Here is a 17,207-nt window from a genome sequence, read left to right on the forward strand (position 1 = left end):
CCTGATGGAACGGCCGTGGTGGGTGTGTATTCTGAAAATAGTGCTTATTATAAGGCGTATGATGAAGTTTGTATTATAAGGCGTTCGTAAGTTGAGGTCTCACTGTATTTGATATTCACTGAGAAAAATTCCCAGGAGACAAATCAGCCCGTTTCCACGGAGCTTTGTCGCCATCTTTCGAGTTTTTTGGGTGCTACATTTTATTCCAGATGCCTCAAAATGATACGGAAGAAATTCTTTAATCGATTGCAAGCATGGATGCTTTCCTCTTCAGAACTATTTGAATCATATTCATAACTGGATGAGGAACAAGAAACCATCTTGTCCGAATCTGAAGCCATTGTTTTGATTCTCAAGCAAGGCAAGATGTCTTGGCATGACAAGGGGGCGGGACCTTCTGAAACTGGCTACTTCCGGGTTCAATTTGAAGTAGTTTTTAGACACTGTAAGTCATTTTTATTGGTGTTTTGCATTTGACTAAAAATACCATCCTGCGTGTTTTGGGTATTTTAGATGCGATAAAACGTTTTTCTGATGTCAGTTAGGGAACAAAAAGTGGTGTCGGTTGTCCTTTAAAGGACAACCGACGCCTCCGGAGAAGTTGTGTCCATAATTTGTAAAATCACTTCAAATGACTTCTACTGAGCGTATTTTACAAAAATTACACCGCATATAGCTATATTTTACGTTTTCAGACTCACGCTGAATATTCAGGAAGTCTTGTTTTTGAGTTGGTGACGATTCCTGATGTGACGTCACGTCAGGAACGCCCGTCAGAGAAAGCGACATACAATGCATTTTGGGTATTTTGTTTGGTCTCAAAACTTCGTGTTTATCCGTGTTGATGGCGAAATTCGAAGTAAAACATAAATAACGCGATGGTGAATCGTTGTGTGTTGCACAAAGACTACTCATTGATACTAGTTGACACAAATTACCAGAAGACAAATCAGCCCATTTCCAACGGAGCTTGTGCGCCATCTTGTGCATTTTCTGGGGGCTACATTGGAGTCCAGACGCCTCAAAATTATACAGAAGGACTTCTTTAATCGATTGCAAACATTTCTGCTTTCCTCTTCAGAACTATTTGAATCATATCCATAACTGCATAAGTAACAAGACAGCATATTCTCCGAATCTGAAGCCTTTGTTTTGATTCTAGAGCAAGGCAAGACGTCCTGGCGTGACGTCACGAACAAGGGGGCGGGACATTCTGAAACTCGCCATTTCCAGGTCATTTTGAAGTAGTTTTGGGACACTAATTCATTTTTATTGGTGTTTTGCATCTGACTAAAAATATCAGCCTGTGTGTTTTGGGTATTTTCGATGCTATAAAACGTTTTTCTGATGTCAGTTAGGAAACAAAAAAATGGTGTTGGTTTTCCTTTAATTAAAAAAAATATTCTTTATACTTCGCAACAATATTTTTTTTTTTTTTGCGATTAGTCGTCTTATTGTGTTTCAAGTTGTGAAAAATGGGGCAGCAACTTTATGGCCAGGCAGGCAACTTAATGGCCGGGCAGGGAATTTTTCAGAGTTGTCTGCCCTGGTGTCCACTAACTTTTTATCATGAGTTTGAGAAAACTTTAAGTGATTCCACGCCTGAATTGAATAAGAGCATCATTGCTTCCTGCAACGAAAGATTGAAAGGCTTTGCACTTCCTGCACAGTAGATGGCAGTATACCTCAAAGAGCTACAAGTGGCGAGGGAGCCGGAATGAGATGCTGTCTATAACGTAATTTTTTAGTTACATTTTTTAGGTAGGGCGGCCCGGTAGTCGAGTGGTTAGCACACCGGCTTCACAGTGCAGAGGTCGCCGGTTCGCGTCCCGGTCCGACCTCCCTGTGTGGAGTTTGCATGTTCTCCCCGGACCCGCGTGGGTTTTCTCCGGGTCCTCCGGTTTCCTCCCACACTCCAAAAATATGCATGGCAGGCAGATTGACCACTCCAAAAATTGTCCCTAGGTGTGAGTGTGAGAGTGACTGTTGTATGTCTTTGTGTGCCCTGCGATTGGCTGGCAACCAATTCAGGGTGTCCCCCGCCTCGTGCCCGAAGACAGCTGAGATAGGCTCCAGCAACCCCCGCGACCCTAATGAGGAATAAGCGGTACGGAAAATGAGATGAGATGAGATGAGATTTTTTAGGTAGGAGAAATAATTCAATGAACCAAGAAAAAGAAGGTTGCGAGGCATTTGGATTGGATTGCCGAAGTCCAAGATGGCACCCGAGTAGGCAGCCGTCAGCAAGTGCTCTCATGAGCCTTGCTTTTTGTTGTTGTTTTTGTCTTGTTTTGTGTTCTCCTTTGTGTTGTTGTATGTCGTGTTGACTGGATGTGGATTGTTTTTCAGCATTTTTGCCCACAACATTCATCAAGGAGGAGACTGTTAAGCAGTTCACCATGACGTCTTTGATCACTGGTGAAAAGGATGCTTTGATCCTCTCCTCTTTCATCTAGAACTACTTCATGCAACAGAGGGTGGAGAAAGTGCTTACGATTGAATGACGGTCTGTGTCTTATGTGTTGTGTCACATTATTTCTCATTTATTTTTTTGTTGCTGTTGTTTTGACTTCAATATGGCGCCGCGAGAGTGACTGCCTTTACAGCATCGCCTTTATTTGTTTTGCTACTTCTTCCTTTCCTCTTACTTTCATAACTTTGATGCTGTGAAATGTAAATTTCTCCACTGTGAGACTAATACAGGCTAATCCAATCCAATCTAATGTTAACCCAGCCACAATGTGAAGTGGAATTCTGGTTTTGAGCACCCATTTTAAATGCTAAATTAAAACTTTAAGGAGCGTTTGGGGTAAAAATTGCTGCAAGCAGTGTCCAGTTCTATAGCCTGGCAAATACGCTGATGTGAAATGTGAGTGTATGCAAAGCTTTTTGGCTAGACACCATATGATGGAGATTATATTGACGGTGCACTCCATGTACAATTTTAATCACAGTACATTTTTCCTTTGATGGACTATGTCGTGTTATTTTGTCAAATGATGGATTGGCATTATGTTGTTAATTGGCTGTGTGTGAACAACAGGGAGGACCTACTTTCAAAAGCAACAGTCACTGTTATCAACTTTAAAGGACAACCAACACCATTTTTTGTTTCCTCACTGACATCATAAAAACGTTTTATAGCAACTAAAATACCTAAAACATGCACACTAATATTTTTAGTCAAATGCAAAACACCAATAAAAATGACTGAGTGTCCCAAAACTACTTCAAAATTATCTCAGAAAGTTTCAGTTTCGGAAGGTCCCGCCCCCTTGTCGTGACATCACGCCAGTACGTCGTGCCTTGCTCTAGAATCGAAACAATGGCTTCAGATTCGGAGAAGATGCTTTCTTGTTACTCATCCAGTTATGACTATCATTTAAATCGTTCTGAAGAGGAAATCATAGTTTTTTTAATGCTTCATGAAGCGTGCATTATAGGACACTACATGAAATGACCAAAACATTACATTGATGATTATAACATGCAAGCCATTTCAATGAAAATGTTTCTTTTAAATGCCAACTTGTCACTCTCAATTCGTGGGAGGTGCACCCCATACTCGCATGTAAAAAGAGGAGAGTTTAACACCTTAGTGACTGTGACATTACTTGTTTTGGTGCATGAATGTAAAAAAGGAGAAGCATTCTCCTACTAAAAGAAATAGATCACCGAACTGACAATTACATTTGGATTCCAAATATTATTCGATGATCCATGATGACATTTGCTTCACTAAAGGACAACCGACACAATTTTTTTGTTTCCTAACTGACATCAGAAAAACGTTTTATAGCATCTAAAATAGCCAAAACACACAGGCTGATCAAAGTCAAACTCAGCTTTATTGTCAAATATGCTAATATGCATGGCACACAGCACAAATGAAATTACTGTCCTCTCGGACCCAGCATGCAAGGCACTTGACTTTTACAAACATAATTGATAGTGTTTTATACACATCCGTAAACATCCTATGTTATTTCATGTTTCGTTTAGTCTATATGGATGTATGTAGCTTATTAGCTAACTTGTTGCGTATGTAGAGTGTAACAAGTATTCATTTTCAGTCTAATGTTCTCCCAACCCCTTCCGATTGCTGATAGGCTTGGTCGAGATGATGTCATCACTGCTGTGTGACTAGGTTGAAGGGGCGGGCTTTGCGCTCTTGGCTTCCCGCTCCGACTAGAGATGTTCTTCTATTGTTTACGAGAACTAAGTAGTCTTTTCTGTTCACTATCTATGGTCCCCGCTGGTATTTCCTCATAAAACTCAGTTGAACTCCGAACCAGAAGAGATACAAGAATAAGATTCCAACAATAGGAGAGAGGGGAGCCGCTGCGTGTTCGTGATATTTTTAGTCAAATGAAAAACACCAATAAAAATGATGTAAAGTGTCCCAAAACTACTTCAAAATGATCTCAGAAAATTTCAGTTTCACAGTGGCGCGCTCCCTTATACGTGACGTCACGCCAAGACGTCTTGCCTTGCTCTAGAATCAAAACAATGGCTTCAGATTCGGAGAAGATGCTTTCTTGTTACTCATCCTGTTATGAATATGATTCAAATAGTTCTGAAGAGGAAAGCATAAATGTTTGCAATCGATTAAAGAAGTCCTTCCATAGAAGGACTTCTTTAATCGATTGCAAACATTTATGCTTTCCTCTTCAGAACAAGCCATCTGGACTCCAATGTAGCGCCAAGAAAATGCACAAGATGGCGCCCAAGCTCCATTGGAAATGGGCTGATTTGTCTGCTGGGAATTTGTGTCAACTCGTTTCATGTAGTAGTCATGGTGCAACACACAACGATTCACCATCACATTATTTATGTGTTTTCCTTCTAATTTTGCCATCAACACGGATCAACACGAAGTTTTCAGACCTAACAAAGTACCCAAAATGCATTGCGTATCGCTTTCTCGGTCAGGGGCGTACCAGACGTGACGTCACGTCAGGAATCGTCACCAACTCGAAAACAAGACTTCCTGAATATACAGTGCGAGTCTTAAAATGTAAAATATAGCTATATGCGGTGGAATCTTTGTAAAATACGCTCGGTTGAAGTCATTTGAAGCCATTTGAAGTGATTTTACTAATTATGGAAACAACTTGTCCGGAGGGGGTCGTTTGTCCTTTAAGATTTGGGTGCCAAATTTTTATTGGCGACTTGACATTATTGGCGATGCTACCCACGTTTAGCTGTGTTGCTCGATCGACAGAAGCCGGTTTCACCAGAGTAAACTCTGGAACTCACTTCCTCCCAACATTTTTAACATTGATTCTATTCCCACCTTCAAATCCCATCTCAAAATTTACCTATGTAAAATTGCATTTTCTTTGTAGCTTTATCTCTCGTTTCTATTTATAATTGTATTGTATTTATTATTGTATCTATGTTTGTCTGTGACTGTCAATTGTCATTGAGAGAGTTGAAAGGTGCTTGAAATAAAATGTATTATTCTTATTCTTATTATTATTATTGTAATTCTTAATATTCTTATTATTCTTATTCTTATTCATGTGATTTGTGGTATTCATACACTTGATCAAAATACAAAGAAACAACAAAATAAACAAGTAAAACAATACCTCGATTATCATTAAGAGTGAAATGTAACTAAACTTAGGTGAACGGTAAAGAAATAAAAAATGACATAATCCTTGACCTACTCACCCTGGTTTCATGAACACACGTCCAAAATGAATCTGAGCATGGAGGTCAATGTCCAGCACCTGCTTCAAGAAGTCCTGATTGGACACAAAAATTATATTCCTCAGACTGTGCCAATTTAACTTATCAGATTTTGTCAGATGACCAAAACTGGATAATACCGCATGGATTGGTCAGAATGTGGATCTTACCTTCTCTCCCATGGAGACGCCCCCTGAGGTGATTATCACATCAGCACGACTGATTCCCTCATGAAGAGCTGAGAGCAGGTCATCAGGGCTGTGCATACAGGAATGAAATATCACTCTGGGGTGACGAATGAATCCGCATATTGCAAAGACAAAGGAATAAACCTGATCAAGTGTTCAGAGAAATCTGTTCGATTTCAAACAAGAGACACATTTGGAATGATGTGGATGATACATGTGGGTTTTCTCCGGGTCCTCCGGTTTCCTCCCACATTCCAAAAACATGCATGGCAGGCAGATTGAAGACTCCAAATTGTCCCTAGGTGTGAGTGTGAGAGTGACTGTTGTTTGTCCTTGTGTGCCCTGCGATTGGCTGGCAACCAATTCAGGGTGTCCCCCGCCTCGTCCCCGAAGACAGCTGGGATTGGCTCCAGCACCCCCCGCGACCCTAATGAGGAATAAGCGGTACGGAAAATGGATGGATGGATAAATGATACTCTAATACAGTGTCATTAAAATGTGTGTGTGTAAAATGACTTCACTATAATATTTCATTAAAAATTATAAAGATTATATTTTATTTTCTGAATTTCTTAGTACAGTACAGTGATACCGCATCTTACGAACTTAATTGGTTCCCAGAAAGTGTGTCTAAGGTGAAAAGTTCGTCTGCCAAACATTTATTTCCCATAAAAAAACTATTAAAATGAGAATAATCTGTTTCCAGGTCCCCATAATACATAATTTTCGACTAAATAAGCCTTAAAACTACACAAAATATACCTATTTTATGTATAATAAATGTGCTATTGTATTGTAATTAAAGAAATAAACTGTATTGGATTGGATTTCCCTTTATTAGTCTCGCAGTGGAGAAATGTACATTTCACAGCAGCAAAGTTATGAAAGGAATGAAAGTAGAAAAACAACATACAGGAGCTGCTGGAAAGGCAGCCACTCCCACGGCGCCGTCTTGAAGTCAAAAGAACAAAGAAAAAACTAAATAACAAATAACATGAAAAGACAAAGACACAGAGTCATTCATTTCCTCAGCACTTTCTGTACCCTTATTGTGACAAGAAGCAGTTCCAGATGAAATAGGAGATGATCAAAGCGTCTCTTCACCAGTGGATCAGGGACATCACGGTGGAATGTGCATGTCGACTACAAGCTAAATGTTGAAAGCAAACACGCAGCTGCAGCATCCATTGATGAAGAGATTGTCTCACATCTCCTGTCCTACGTGAATCAGCTTCAATTCCAAGCCGCGATAGTTCCACATACGCATCGGCGCTCTGTGCTGACGCTCCTTCTTATCACTCCTCAAGCCATGCATCCATCCGGCCGCAGACTATCCAACAGCACCGACCTTTCCGCTGAACAAAGCGGGGCTGTGAAGATGCTGCCCATCACAGGCGCAAAAAAAGCACAATGGCCCCAGAGCTGTCCAGCAATGACAGTCGAATGGCACCGACATTCCTCCCATTCAAAAACAGTACTGGCATATTCATCCTGCCGAAAAGGCGCAACCGCTCAGCAGTCTCCTCCTTGATGAATGCCCAAAAATGCTGAACTGTATAATCAGGTCGTTTTATTTACCTTTGTGATGGTAATTGATGTAGGTGCCCCTTGATGATATCCAAGTGAAGTTGCTGTGCTTTCTCTGCAATAATACCCTCACTCACAATGTCTCCTGCTAGCTGCTTTTCGTTAATCCAAATCAAAAGAAGTTTTTCAACCTCTTTTATTGCCTGAGACCGTTGCTTAGACAACACAGTTAGCAACGCGTAGCAATGGTCGACTTAGCATATAGGTACAGGGAATCTAAGTCACACAAAAGCACACCTCGATTGTGTTTTTCGATGATCTCCTTCTTCTGCTCGACCGTAATTTTCTTTTGTGTCGTCTTCGACTTAACACTAGCCTGTGGTGCGGTCTTTTTTGGTCCCATAATAGCAAAAGTACTCCACTCAATAACAAACCTTGTCTGCACTCAAAGGGGGTGTGGAAAACTAGTCCGCCAGCCGCCGTGGCGTTGTTCGACCGTGTGGCTTGGTGTTCATCCGCCGAAAACTACTCCGTCAGCCAGCGTGGGGCTGTGTGGTTTGGTTCGCCCGCCAAAAACTAGTTTGTATGCCAAGATTATATTCTTGCGAATTTAATGTTCGTAAGGCGAAAAGTTCGTGAGCTAAAGCGTTCGTAAGCAGAGGTATCACTGTATTTGGAAATTATGATTTGGACAAAGTTCAAAGGGTCAGAATGTGTCAATGAAGTATTAAAACCTTGAATAAACTTTCACCGAGACAGGAAACAGTTTAATTTGTTTGTAATATGTTTACTTGTCTCCAACAATGCCCAGGTTTATGGTTGGATATCCATGTTCCTGGATGGTCGCAAGCAGCGTCGACCGGTTGGAGTCTCTAATCTTTCCTGGATGGAGGTCATCTTCTGGATTCAACAGCTTCAATGCAATAAAACAGTGTGTTTATGAACAGAGAACACATTGGGAATAATCTTGTCATTATTTGTGTGCACACACCTCATTACCAGTGGACATGACAGCCACTACTGGGAACTTATGCACGTTGACGTCTGTAACCCCGACTGTAGCCAGCAGTCCGATCTCTGAAGGACCCATGTGTGTCCCTTTGGCTAGCACACACTCTCCTCGTCTGATGTCATGACCTATAGGCCTGAACAGACAATAACAGTTGACTTAAAATACAGATGAGTTCGAAAAAAGCGTCAGGCGTTTGTGCATGTTACAACTATTTTGAAAGTTGACTAATAACCAACAATGGTCATGATTGCTTGACAAATTGGATTGGATTTGCCTTTATTAGTCTCGCAGTGGAGAAATTTACATTTCACAGCAGCAAAGTTACAAAAGAAATGAAAGTAGACAAGCAAAACACAGGAGCTGCTGGAAAGGGAGCCACTCTCGCGGTGCCGTCATGAAGTCAAAAGAACAAAAAAAAACTAAATAACAAACAACATGACAACACAAAGACACAGAGAGACATTCATTCTTAAGCACTTTCTGTACCCTCTTTGTTACATAAAGCAGTTCCAGATGAAAGAGGAGAGGATCAAAGCGTCTCTTCACCAGTGGATCAGGGACATCATGGTGGAATGTGCACGTCGACTACAAGCTAAATGTTGAAAGCAAACACGCAGCTGTAGCATCCATTGACGAAAAGAGATTGCCTCACATCTCCTGTCCCACATAAATCAGCTTCAATTCCATCCCGCGACAGTTCCATATACGCATCGGCGCTCTGCGCTGACACTCCTTCCTTCTTATTGCGGGCTCCAGCCGCAGACTGTCCAGCAGCACCGACCTTCCACTGAACAAAGCGGGGCTGTGAAGATGCTGCCCATTACAGGCGCAAAAAAACACAATGGCCCCTTTGGTGTCCAACGATGACAGTCGAATGGCACCGACATTCCTCCCATTCAACACAGTACTGGCATATCCATGCTGCCGAAAAGGCGCAACCGCTCAGCACAGTCTCCTCCTTGATGAATGTCGTGGTCAAAAATGCTGTAAAACAATCCGTAACCGGTCCACACGACAACAACACAAAGTGACAAAAGAAAACACAAAAACAACAAAAAAAGCAAGGCTCATCAGAGCACTTGCTGACGGCTGCCTACTCGGCAGATGATGATGATGTCCAAGATGGCGCCCGATTGGTCAACATACATATGGTCAAATTGGACCATATGTACATCTCAGAGGATCACAGCAGCAAGCAGAAACAGGATACGCAATGCGAGTTCAGGCATGACGGTAGTGGAGTGCTTGTTCAATATCAACCACGTGCACAAAAATGTGTTTGGGTGTTAATGCATGCGAGTTTGCTGACCATTGTATTTTCATCCACGGTTGATGCTACAATATCCAACACACAGGATACTGCATGCCATCAAATGCACATGGAAGGTTGTCTGTGTTAATGGCGAGCTTCCTAGAGGCAACAAGGCTGGTCCTATGTCAGAATTAAAATCAAGCATCAGCCACAACGTGCTTCCTTAGATGCTTGTTTCTCACCACCATGCTACCACGAAGGGGAGGTTTGCATCGTATTAAGCAACAATGAGACAACTGACAGGACTAATGTGATGATCACGCTGGAGATTGTTGAGAGTTTGCCGCTCCCCATTGAGATAATCTTGACCAGCCGCATCACCGCTTGCACTGTGTCCTGCTGAAAGAGTCTGGAGCAAATCTTGAGAGCAGCTGAGAAGATTATTGGTGTCTCTCTTCCCTCACTCGTGGACTTTTACAACCCTCATCTGACTCGCAAAGCCATTCAGATGGCATGGGACCCCAACCACACAGCTCATAGCCTTGCCGACCTGCTCCCGTTGGGAGGAGACTGCGGAGCACCTGTGCTCGAACCAGCAGGCTTATTCCACCAGGTGGTCAGGAGGCTCAACTGTTCAGCCCGCACTCCCCCTACTCTAAAGTCCTGCCTCCTGCACAAACTGTGCCCCTGCCTCAGCAACTGATTATTGCACCATAACCCACAATAATCACAAGTGCCATTGGTTTTATGTTAATTGCAATTTATTATTTTAGATTTGTCTTTTTATGTAGTTCAGTTTCGCTGGCCTTATTTTTAGTTGTGTGTTTTCACTCCGCTCCATATTTGCACCGTGGTCAAAAGGAAAGAAATGTAATCTATGCTGTTTGTTGTGCATAAAGCATATTTGCAGTGTCTGAAATAACGTCTGCCCGGATGCCCGGGGCGTGCAACTTTTATGTCGGGCGTACAACTTACAAAATGTCTCCGCCCGGGTGGCAGACAACTTCTTCAAGAAAAAAAAAAATGTATATATATATATATATATATATATATATATATATATATATATTGTGATGTCACTGTGTCCTGGAGGGCAAATACATCCCCCTAAGATGGCTCCACCCAGAGAGAGTCTTGGCCCCATCTGGTGGAAGGCAGCAATTAAAACCACACACCTGCAGCTGATCAGGGTGGGATTGGCAGGCAAGGCTCTTAAGGCAGAGAGCCTCTGAGTGTGGAGCTTGGGGAAAGACAAGGTCGATTGCTGTGCTCGGTGAAGAAGTTGATTGCTGCGTGGAACTCATTGCCAGTCGGGCCCACACGACAGGACACTGGATTTGGACCTTGCTAAGGTGGCTAGGCTACATGAGGAGGACGTCAAGAGGGCTGAGACCTAGAGACTCAGGGAAAAGAACTCCATCTTCAGTTTTACCTCAGAAGACACTTTATTTTGATTCAAGTATTGGAAGAGACACTATTCAAACCTTTGTTGCTTGTGAGTTCCCCCTGAAACCATTGATTAAAACCTTTGTTTGTATCCAAACCTGTCGTCCATTGCACTTCTTGTCCTGTCCCGCTGAGAGCTAGCCTCTCATGATATCACTATATATATATATATATATATATATATATATATATATATATATATATATATATATATATATATATAGTAAAGTCTCGTTATATCGATATCGGATATATCGATAGTCCCGGTTATATCGATACTATTTCTATGCACGCACGGAGAAAATTACATGCAAACAGGGTGGGATATATCGATAGTCCCGGTTATATCGATATTTTTTCGGACTCCCTTGAATATCGATATAACGAGACTTTACTGTATAAACAGTAAAGTCTCGTTATATCGATATTCAAGGGAGTCAGAAAAAATATACGAGACTTTACTGTATATACAGTAAAGTCTCGTTATATCGATATTCAAGGGAGTCCGAAAAAATATCGATATAACCGGGACTATCGATATATCCGACCCTGTTTGCATGTAATTTTCTCCGTGCGTGCATAGAAATAGTATCGATATAACCGGGACTATCGATATATCCGATATCGATATAACGAGACTTTACTGTATATATATATATATATATATATATATATATATATATATATATATATATATATATATATATATATATATATATATACATACAGTAAAGTCTCGTTATATCGATATATATATATATATATATATATATATATATATATATATATATATATGTGTGTGTGTATATATATATATATATATATATATATATATATATATATATATATATATATATACAGTAAAGTCTCGTTATATCGATAGTCCCGCTTATTACGATACTATTTTCATTTCCATTGCACATTTCTAGTCTTTTTATGTATAATTAGTACCGTTTAGTACATACCCGGTTATTACGAGAATCCGGTTATTAGGGTGCTCCTTTTCATCCCCCGCCGGCCATTTTTGTTGTTTATATCGATATATCCGTCGCGCCATTGGTCAACTTGGTCACGTGTCTTGTTACGTGAGCCGCCATCGGTCGCGCCATTGGTCGACTCGGTCACATGAGCCGCCATCGGTCGCGCTATTGGTCGACTTGGTTGTGTGACTTTGTCACGTGACACGCCATCGGTCGCGCCATTGGTCAACTTGGTCACGTGTCTTGGTTACGTGTCACGCCATCAGTCGCGCCATTGGTCGACTTGGTCAGGTGACTTGGTTACGTGCCCAGCACCCGTGTAGCAGAGCCATTTTCATTTTCAGACGCTAGCTCGTGTGTAGCAGACGAGATTGAAGTGTTTGTGTTAAAAGGTAAAAATGGGAAGCAGAAGAAGATTGATGACTTTTTTAAATTGTATACATAATACAGTAAGATGTAAGCGTTGCAGTTTCCCTGTTGTGTTATGTACATACCCACTGTACTGTATATGAATGCAATTGTTTTTTGCAACAATGTTTCTTGTTTTGTCTTCTGAAGCGCGATGATTTTGAAAATTATTAACATTCCATACTGTGTATTAAAGGACAGCCGATGTCACTTTTTATTCAAATGCAAATAAAAATGACTTCACGCCAAGACGTCTTGCATTGCTTGTGAATCCAAACAATGGCTTCAGATTCGGATAATATGCTTTCTTGTTACACATCCAGTTATGAATATTGTTAGGGTAATTCGCCATACAAACATCTCTAAACATCGCTCTGTAATCTTTGTTTACATTTTGAACTTCCTCGTATGTCATATCCTGCCTTCCTTTACACGATGTCGCATTTTTATTACGTCACATCCTGTCGCGTCATTGCTATGTGCCGCATAAATACTCCTGCAGGCCGTTCGTCTCTCTCTCCATGCGCTCCCTCCTCCGTCCGCACCACAATGCCCGTGCTCTCCAAATTAAATCAACTTTCTGTTCAAGTCCTGGCTCCCTGATGATTTAACCATCGATCTCCATCAACACCCGTCGAAGCAATGAACCAAGGGCGAACGATAAAAAATAACCCAACAAATATGTTTCAAATACACTGTCGTTCTGAAGATTAAAGCATACATGTTTACAATCATTAAAGAATTATATGTGCCATTTTGAGGCAACATTGGGTGAACATCTCTCACCCAAAAAAAAAGGGAGCTCATGGCCAGCTCCGTTTCTTATATGGCGCTTGGCTGCCCTCTTTTGGCGGCTTTTGTTTAATGCAGTTCGGCGCAGGATCGGATATATCGATAGTCCCGGTTATATCGATATTTTTTCGGACTCCCCCGAAAAAATATCGATATAACCGGGACTATCGATATATCCGACCCTGTTTGCATGTAATTTTCTCCGTGCGTGCATAGAAATAGTATCGATATAACCGGGACTATCGATATATCCGATATCGATATAACGAGACTTTACTGTATATATATATATATATATATATATTTTTTTTTTTTCTAATCAAACAATTGCTTTATTCAATAAAGCAAACGTTTGAACAAAATTTTTTCGAAATCGGAATAAATTATTCCGATTTCGAAATCTGTGTTCGGTTTGAAAATGTTGGAATTTGGGTTCGTTTGGCAATTTGCATACTCGGCACGGCGGCCAATCAGAAGCCTGCTTCCTGCTTCTGGACTTTCCCGAGCGTTATAATGTCGTGCATTTGCACATCATTTTCCAAAGTAGATGCACAGAACCTCAGCCCCAGAAGAAAGATTCAGAAGAAGCTAACAAAATTTATGACGCTACAAAACATAAACGTACATTATCCCGTGACTGTAAAGTGTCCTTGAGAGTTTTGAAAGGCGCTTAGAAATCGATGTATCATTATTAAAAGCATCGTGGAAAGAGCAGTTCACGTGGCTTGTAGACGACGCAACGCAAACATTTCCTGATGCAAAATGACGAATAGTGCAACGACAAACTGGACCAAAATCATCAGCAAGGGATATTTACCATAAATTAAGCAAAGGAGAATTTGTGGTTGGCACAGTCAATGTTTTTTTTTTTTTTTTTTGCGATAAGTCATCTTATTGTGTTTCAAGTTGTGAAAAATGGGGCAGGCAACATTATGGCCGGGCAGGAAACTTTTCAGAGTTGTCTGCCCTGGTGTCCACGTAATCTTTGTTATGAGTTTCTGAAGGAAGAAATTTGTATTGGTGTCCTGAGCTGACCCATATGGTTATAATTTTTTTTTCCCATTTTCTGTATTTCTTTCACTCTGATCATGAACACCTGGTACCACTTGTTTTAATGCTTGTTCCGCACTTATCTATGTTTTGTATTTTCCTGTATGAATTGCTCATTTTCTCATATGCCCGACAATGTATCATACACAACATGGTTTTTTTTTGAGCACCTGGTCTCAAGGCTGAGCGAGGGGGGAGAAATGACTCATATCTAGCGAGGACAAACTGGCCACTTGTTCTCGCGTGAGTTGGGTCTATAAGATGGGGGTTTCCTCAATATTGGTTAGAGTCTGCTGTGAACTGTGCACGAGTGTCCAGCTTTGGGTTTTCCAGTCCAGATTACTCTACCGGGGTGTTTTTGCCGGCTCTCCCCCCTCTGTCAACGGTAAGGTATACTATTCTGGATCTTAACCGTGATGTTGGAGTCTTTAAGTGGGGGCATAGAGGTGACAGTTTGTTTCTAGCGCAGGCGTGGGCAAACGACGGCCCGCGGGCCACATACGGCCCATTAGGCTTTTTAATCTGGCCCGCCGAACCTGCCCAAATTATAGTAAAAACATTGTCTGAAACTCATGAAAAAAAATTAGCGGACAACAGGGCAGATAACTGAAAAGTTGCCTGCCCCATTTTTCACAACTTGAAGCACAATGAGACAAGTAATCACATTAAAAAACAAACAAAGTATAAAGCTTTTTTTTAAATCAAGAATGTACCAACTACAAATGCTACCTTGCTTAATTTACGGTAAATGTGCATGGTTAGATTTTGCTGCAGTAGTCGATTGTCATTGTGGTGCACAATGCAACGTTTGCATTGCTTCCTACGAGCCACTAAGCCCCTTTCATAAGTTACAGTCACGGTTTAATGTAAATTTACGTACGTTTTGTAGCGTCACATATGTTGTTAGCTTCTTTTGAATCTTTCTTCTGGGCTGAGGTTCTGTGCATCTATTTTGGAAAATTATATGCAATTGCAAGACTTTATAACGCTTGCGAAAGTCCGGAAGAAAGAAGCAGGCTGCCGTGCCGAGTATGCAAATTTCACTGCAGGTAGCCTATGTCTGTGTGCTCGGCGACGGCACACGTGTATTGTTTGCGCGTGAAGACGAGGGCGTCAGTGAGGAGTTTGTTGAGCGCGCGGTCAGGACAAACCATCTATGATTTGGCGGAATTTAACACAAGTAGGTATTATTGAGCTTGAATATTTCATTGTGGAATAATATGTTTTGAATGTTGAAAGTGATTCCATTTTTCAATAAATGTTGATGTCTTTAACTTTGCCCCTTCAATGAAAACTTATTAAAAACAGACGCAATCTTGATAAATCACAGTGTTATTTTAATCTATTTCCATTTCCTCCTCCAAGTATCTGCGAAATAGCATGTAAACTCCATATTCCTTGAGACAAATTTATTAACTGATCAGGGATATTTTTCACATTTGAAAGACAGTTAATAAATTGGGTTCTTACTGTGCTATGAGGTGTGTACACACGACATTTAAAGGACAACCGGCACCATTTTTTTGTGTTTCCCACTGACATCAGAAAAACGTTTTATAGCATCTAAAATACCCAAAACAGGCAGGCTGATATTTTTAGTTAAATGAAAAACAGCAATAAAAATGACTTCAAAATGAATCCGGAAATGGCCAGTTTCAGAAGGTCCCACCCCCTTGTTCGTGACGTCACGCCAAGACGTCTTGCCTTGCTCAAGAATACAAACAATGGCTTCAGATTCGGAGAAGATGTTTTCTTGTTACTCATCCAGTTATGAATATTATTCAAATAGTTCTGAAGAGGAAAACATAAATGTTTGCAATTGATTCAAGGAGTCCTCCCATATCAATTCGAGACGTCAATGACAGCAATGTAGCACCCAGAAAATGCAGAAGATTGTGCCCAAGCTCCATTGGAAATGGGCTGATTTGTCAGCTGGGAATTTGTGTCAGCGAATATCAAATAGTTGTCTTGGTGCAACGCACAACGATTCACCATGGCGTTATTTATGTGTTTTCCTTCTAATTTCGCCATCAACACGGATCAACACGAAGTTTTCAGACCAAACTAAGTACCCAAAATGCATTGTCCAAACGTGACGTCACATGGGGATTGTCATCAACTCGAAAACAAGACTTTGTGAATATTCAGCGCAAGTCTTAGAACGTAAACTATAGCTATACGCTGTGGAATCTTTGTAAAATATGCTCAGTCAAAGTCATTTGAAGTGATTTTATAAATTATGGACATAACTTGTCCGGCGGTGTCGGTTGTCCTTTAATGCTTTAGGTTTGGTATTTCCGGCCCAAACACTCCCTCCAAATGCTCCTGGCCCGGCCCCTCTGTCAAATTTTAGAACCCAATGCGAGTCAAAAAGTTTGCCCACCCCTGGTCTAGCGTAATTACTCATGATCGGGAAATGCTGTAAATTGCTGTGTGTTTTATCAATAAATACATATTTATATATATACAGTCGTTGTTTGTGGTCATTTCTCTGCTGCGATCCCTCCAAACCTGTAACAAGGCAATTTTTCATAAAACAGTTTCAGACACTCAATACACTCAATGCATCCGGGATGGGACCACTACCGCATATGTGCGTCACAGACAAAGCATACAGGCCCAGCAGGAGCAGCAAGAGATGACATACTATCGACAATAAGTCACACCAGTCAACGATTAAATACATTGATTTCATTGGTCAATTCTATTGATTTTGGCAGCATAATGTCATAGTTACTTTTTACCTGATGTCCTGTCCTGGCCGAGCCTGTACCATAATCCTCACTTCTAATTCTTCTGTGCCCTGAAACACACCAGTGATAATATTACGATACTTGAGGAGACATGTATTCCCC

The 17,207-nt window shown here is 41.0% G+C and overlaps 1 protein-coding gene across 2 annotated transcripts in view; it reads right to left on the reverse strand.

Annotated features, from left to right (window-relative positions):
- gphna (gephyrin a) overlaps window positions 1-17,207 on the reverse strand; it is a 94,820-nt gene that overhangs the window by 30,223 nt on the left and 47,390 nt on the right. For both annotated transcript variants that reach the window (XM_089005167.1, XM_089005166.1), the window contains 5 exons: window positions 17,097-17,155; window positions 8,404-8,557; window positions 8,204-8,325; window positions 5,868-5,955; window positions 5,680-5,753 (listed from right to left, as the gene is read on the reverse strand). In XM_089005167.1, the coding sequence (XP_088861293.1) occupies window positions 5,680-5,753; window positions 5,868-5,955; window positions 8,204-8,325; window positions 8,404-8,557; window positions 17,097-17,155 (497 nt within the window). The remainder of the gene's footprint in view (window positions 1-5,679; window positions 5,754-5,867; window positions 5,956-8,203; window positions 8,326-8,403; window positions 8,558-17,096; window positions 17,156-17,207) is intronic.

The sequence above is a fragment of the Hippocampus bargibanti genome, linkage group LG09 (genome assembly GCF_051943395.1).
Source record: "Hippocampus bargibanti isolate YZ-2025 linkage group LG09, ASM5194339v1, whole genome shotgun sequence".
In the NCBI taxonomy this organism is placed as follows: Eukaryota; Metazoa; Chordata; class Actinopteri; order Syngnathiformes; family Syngnathidae; genus Hippocampus; species Hippocampus bargibanti.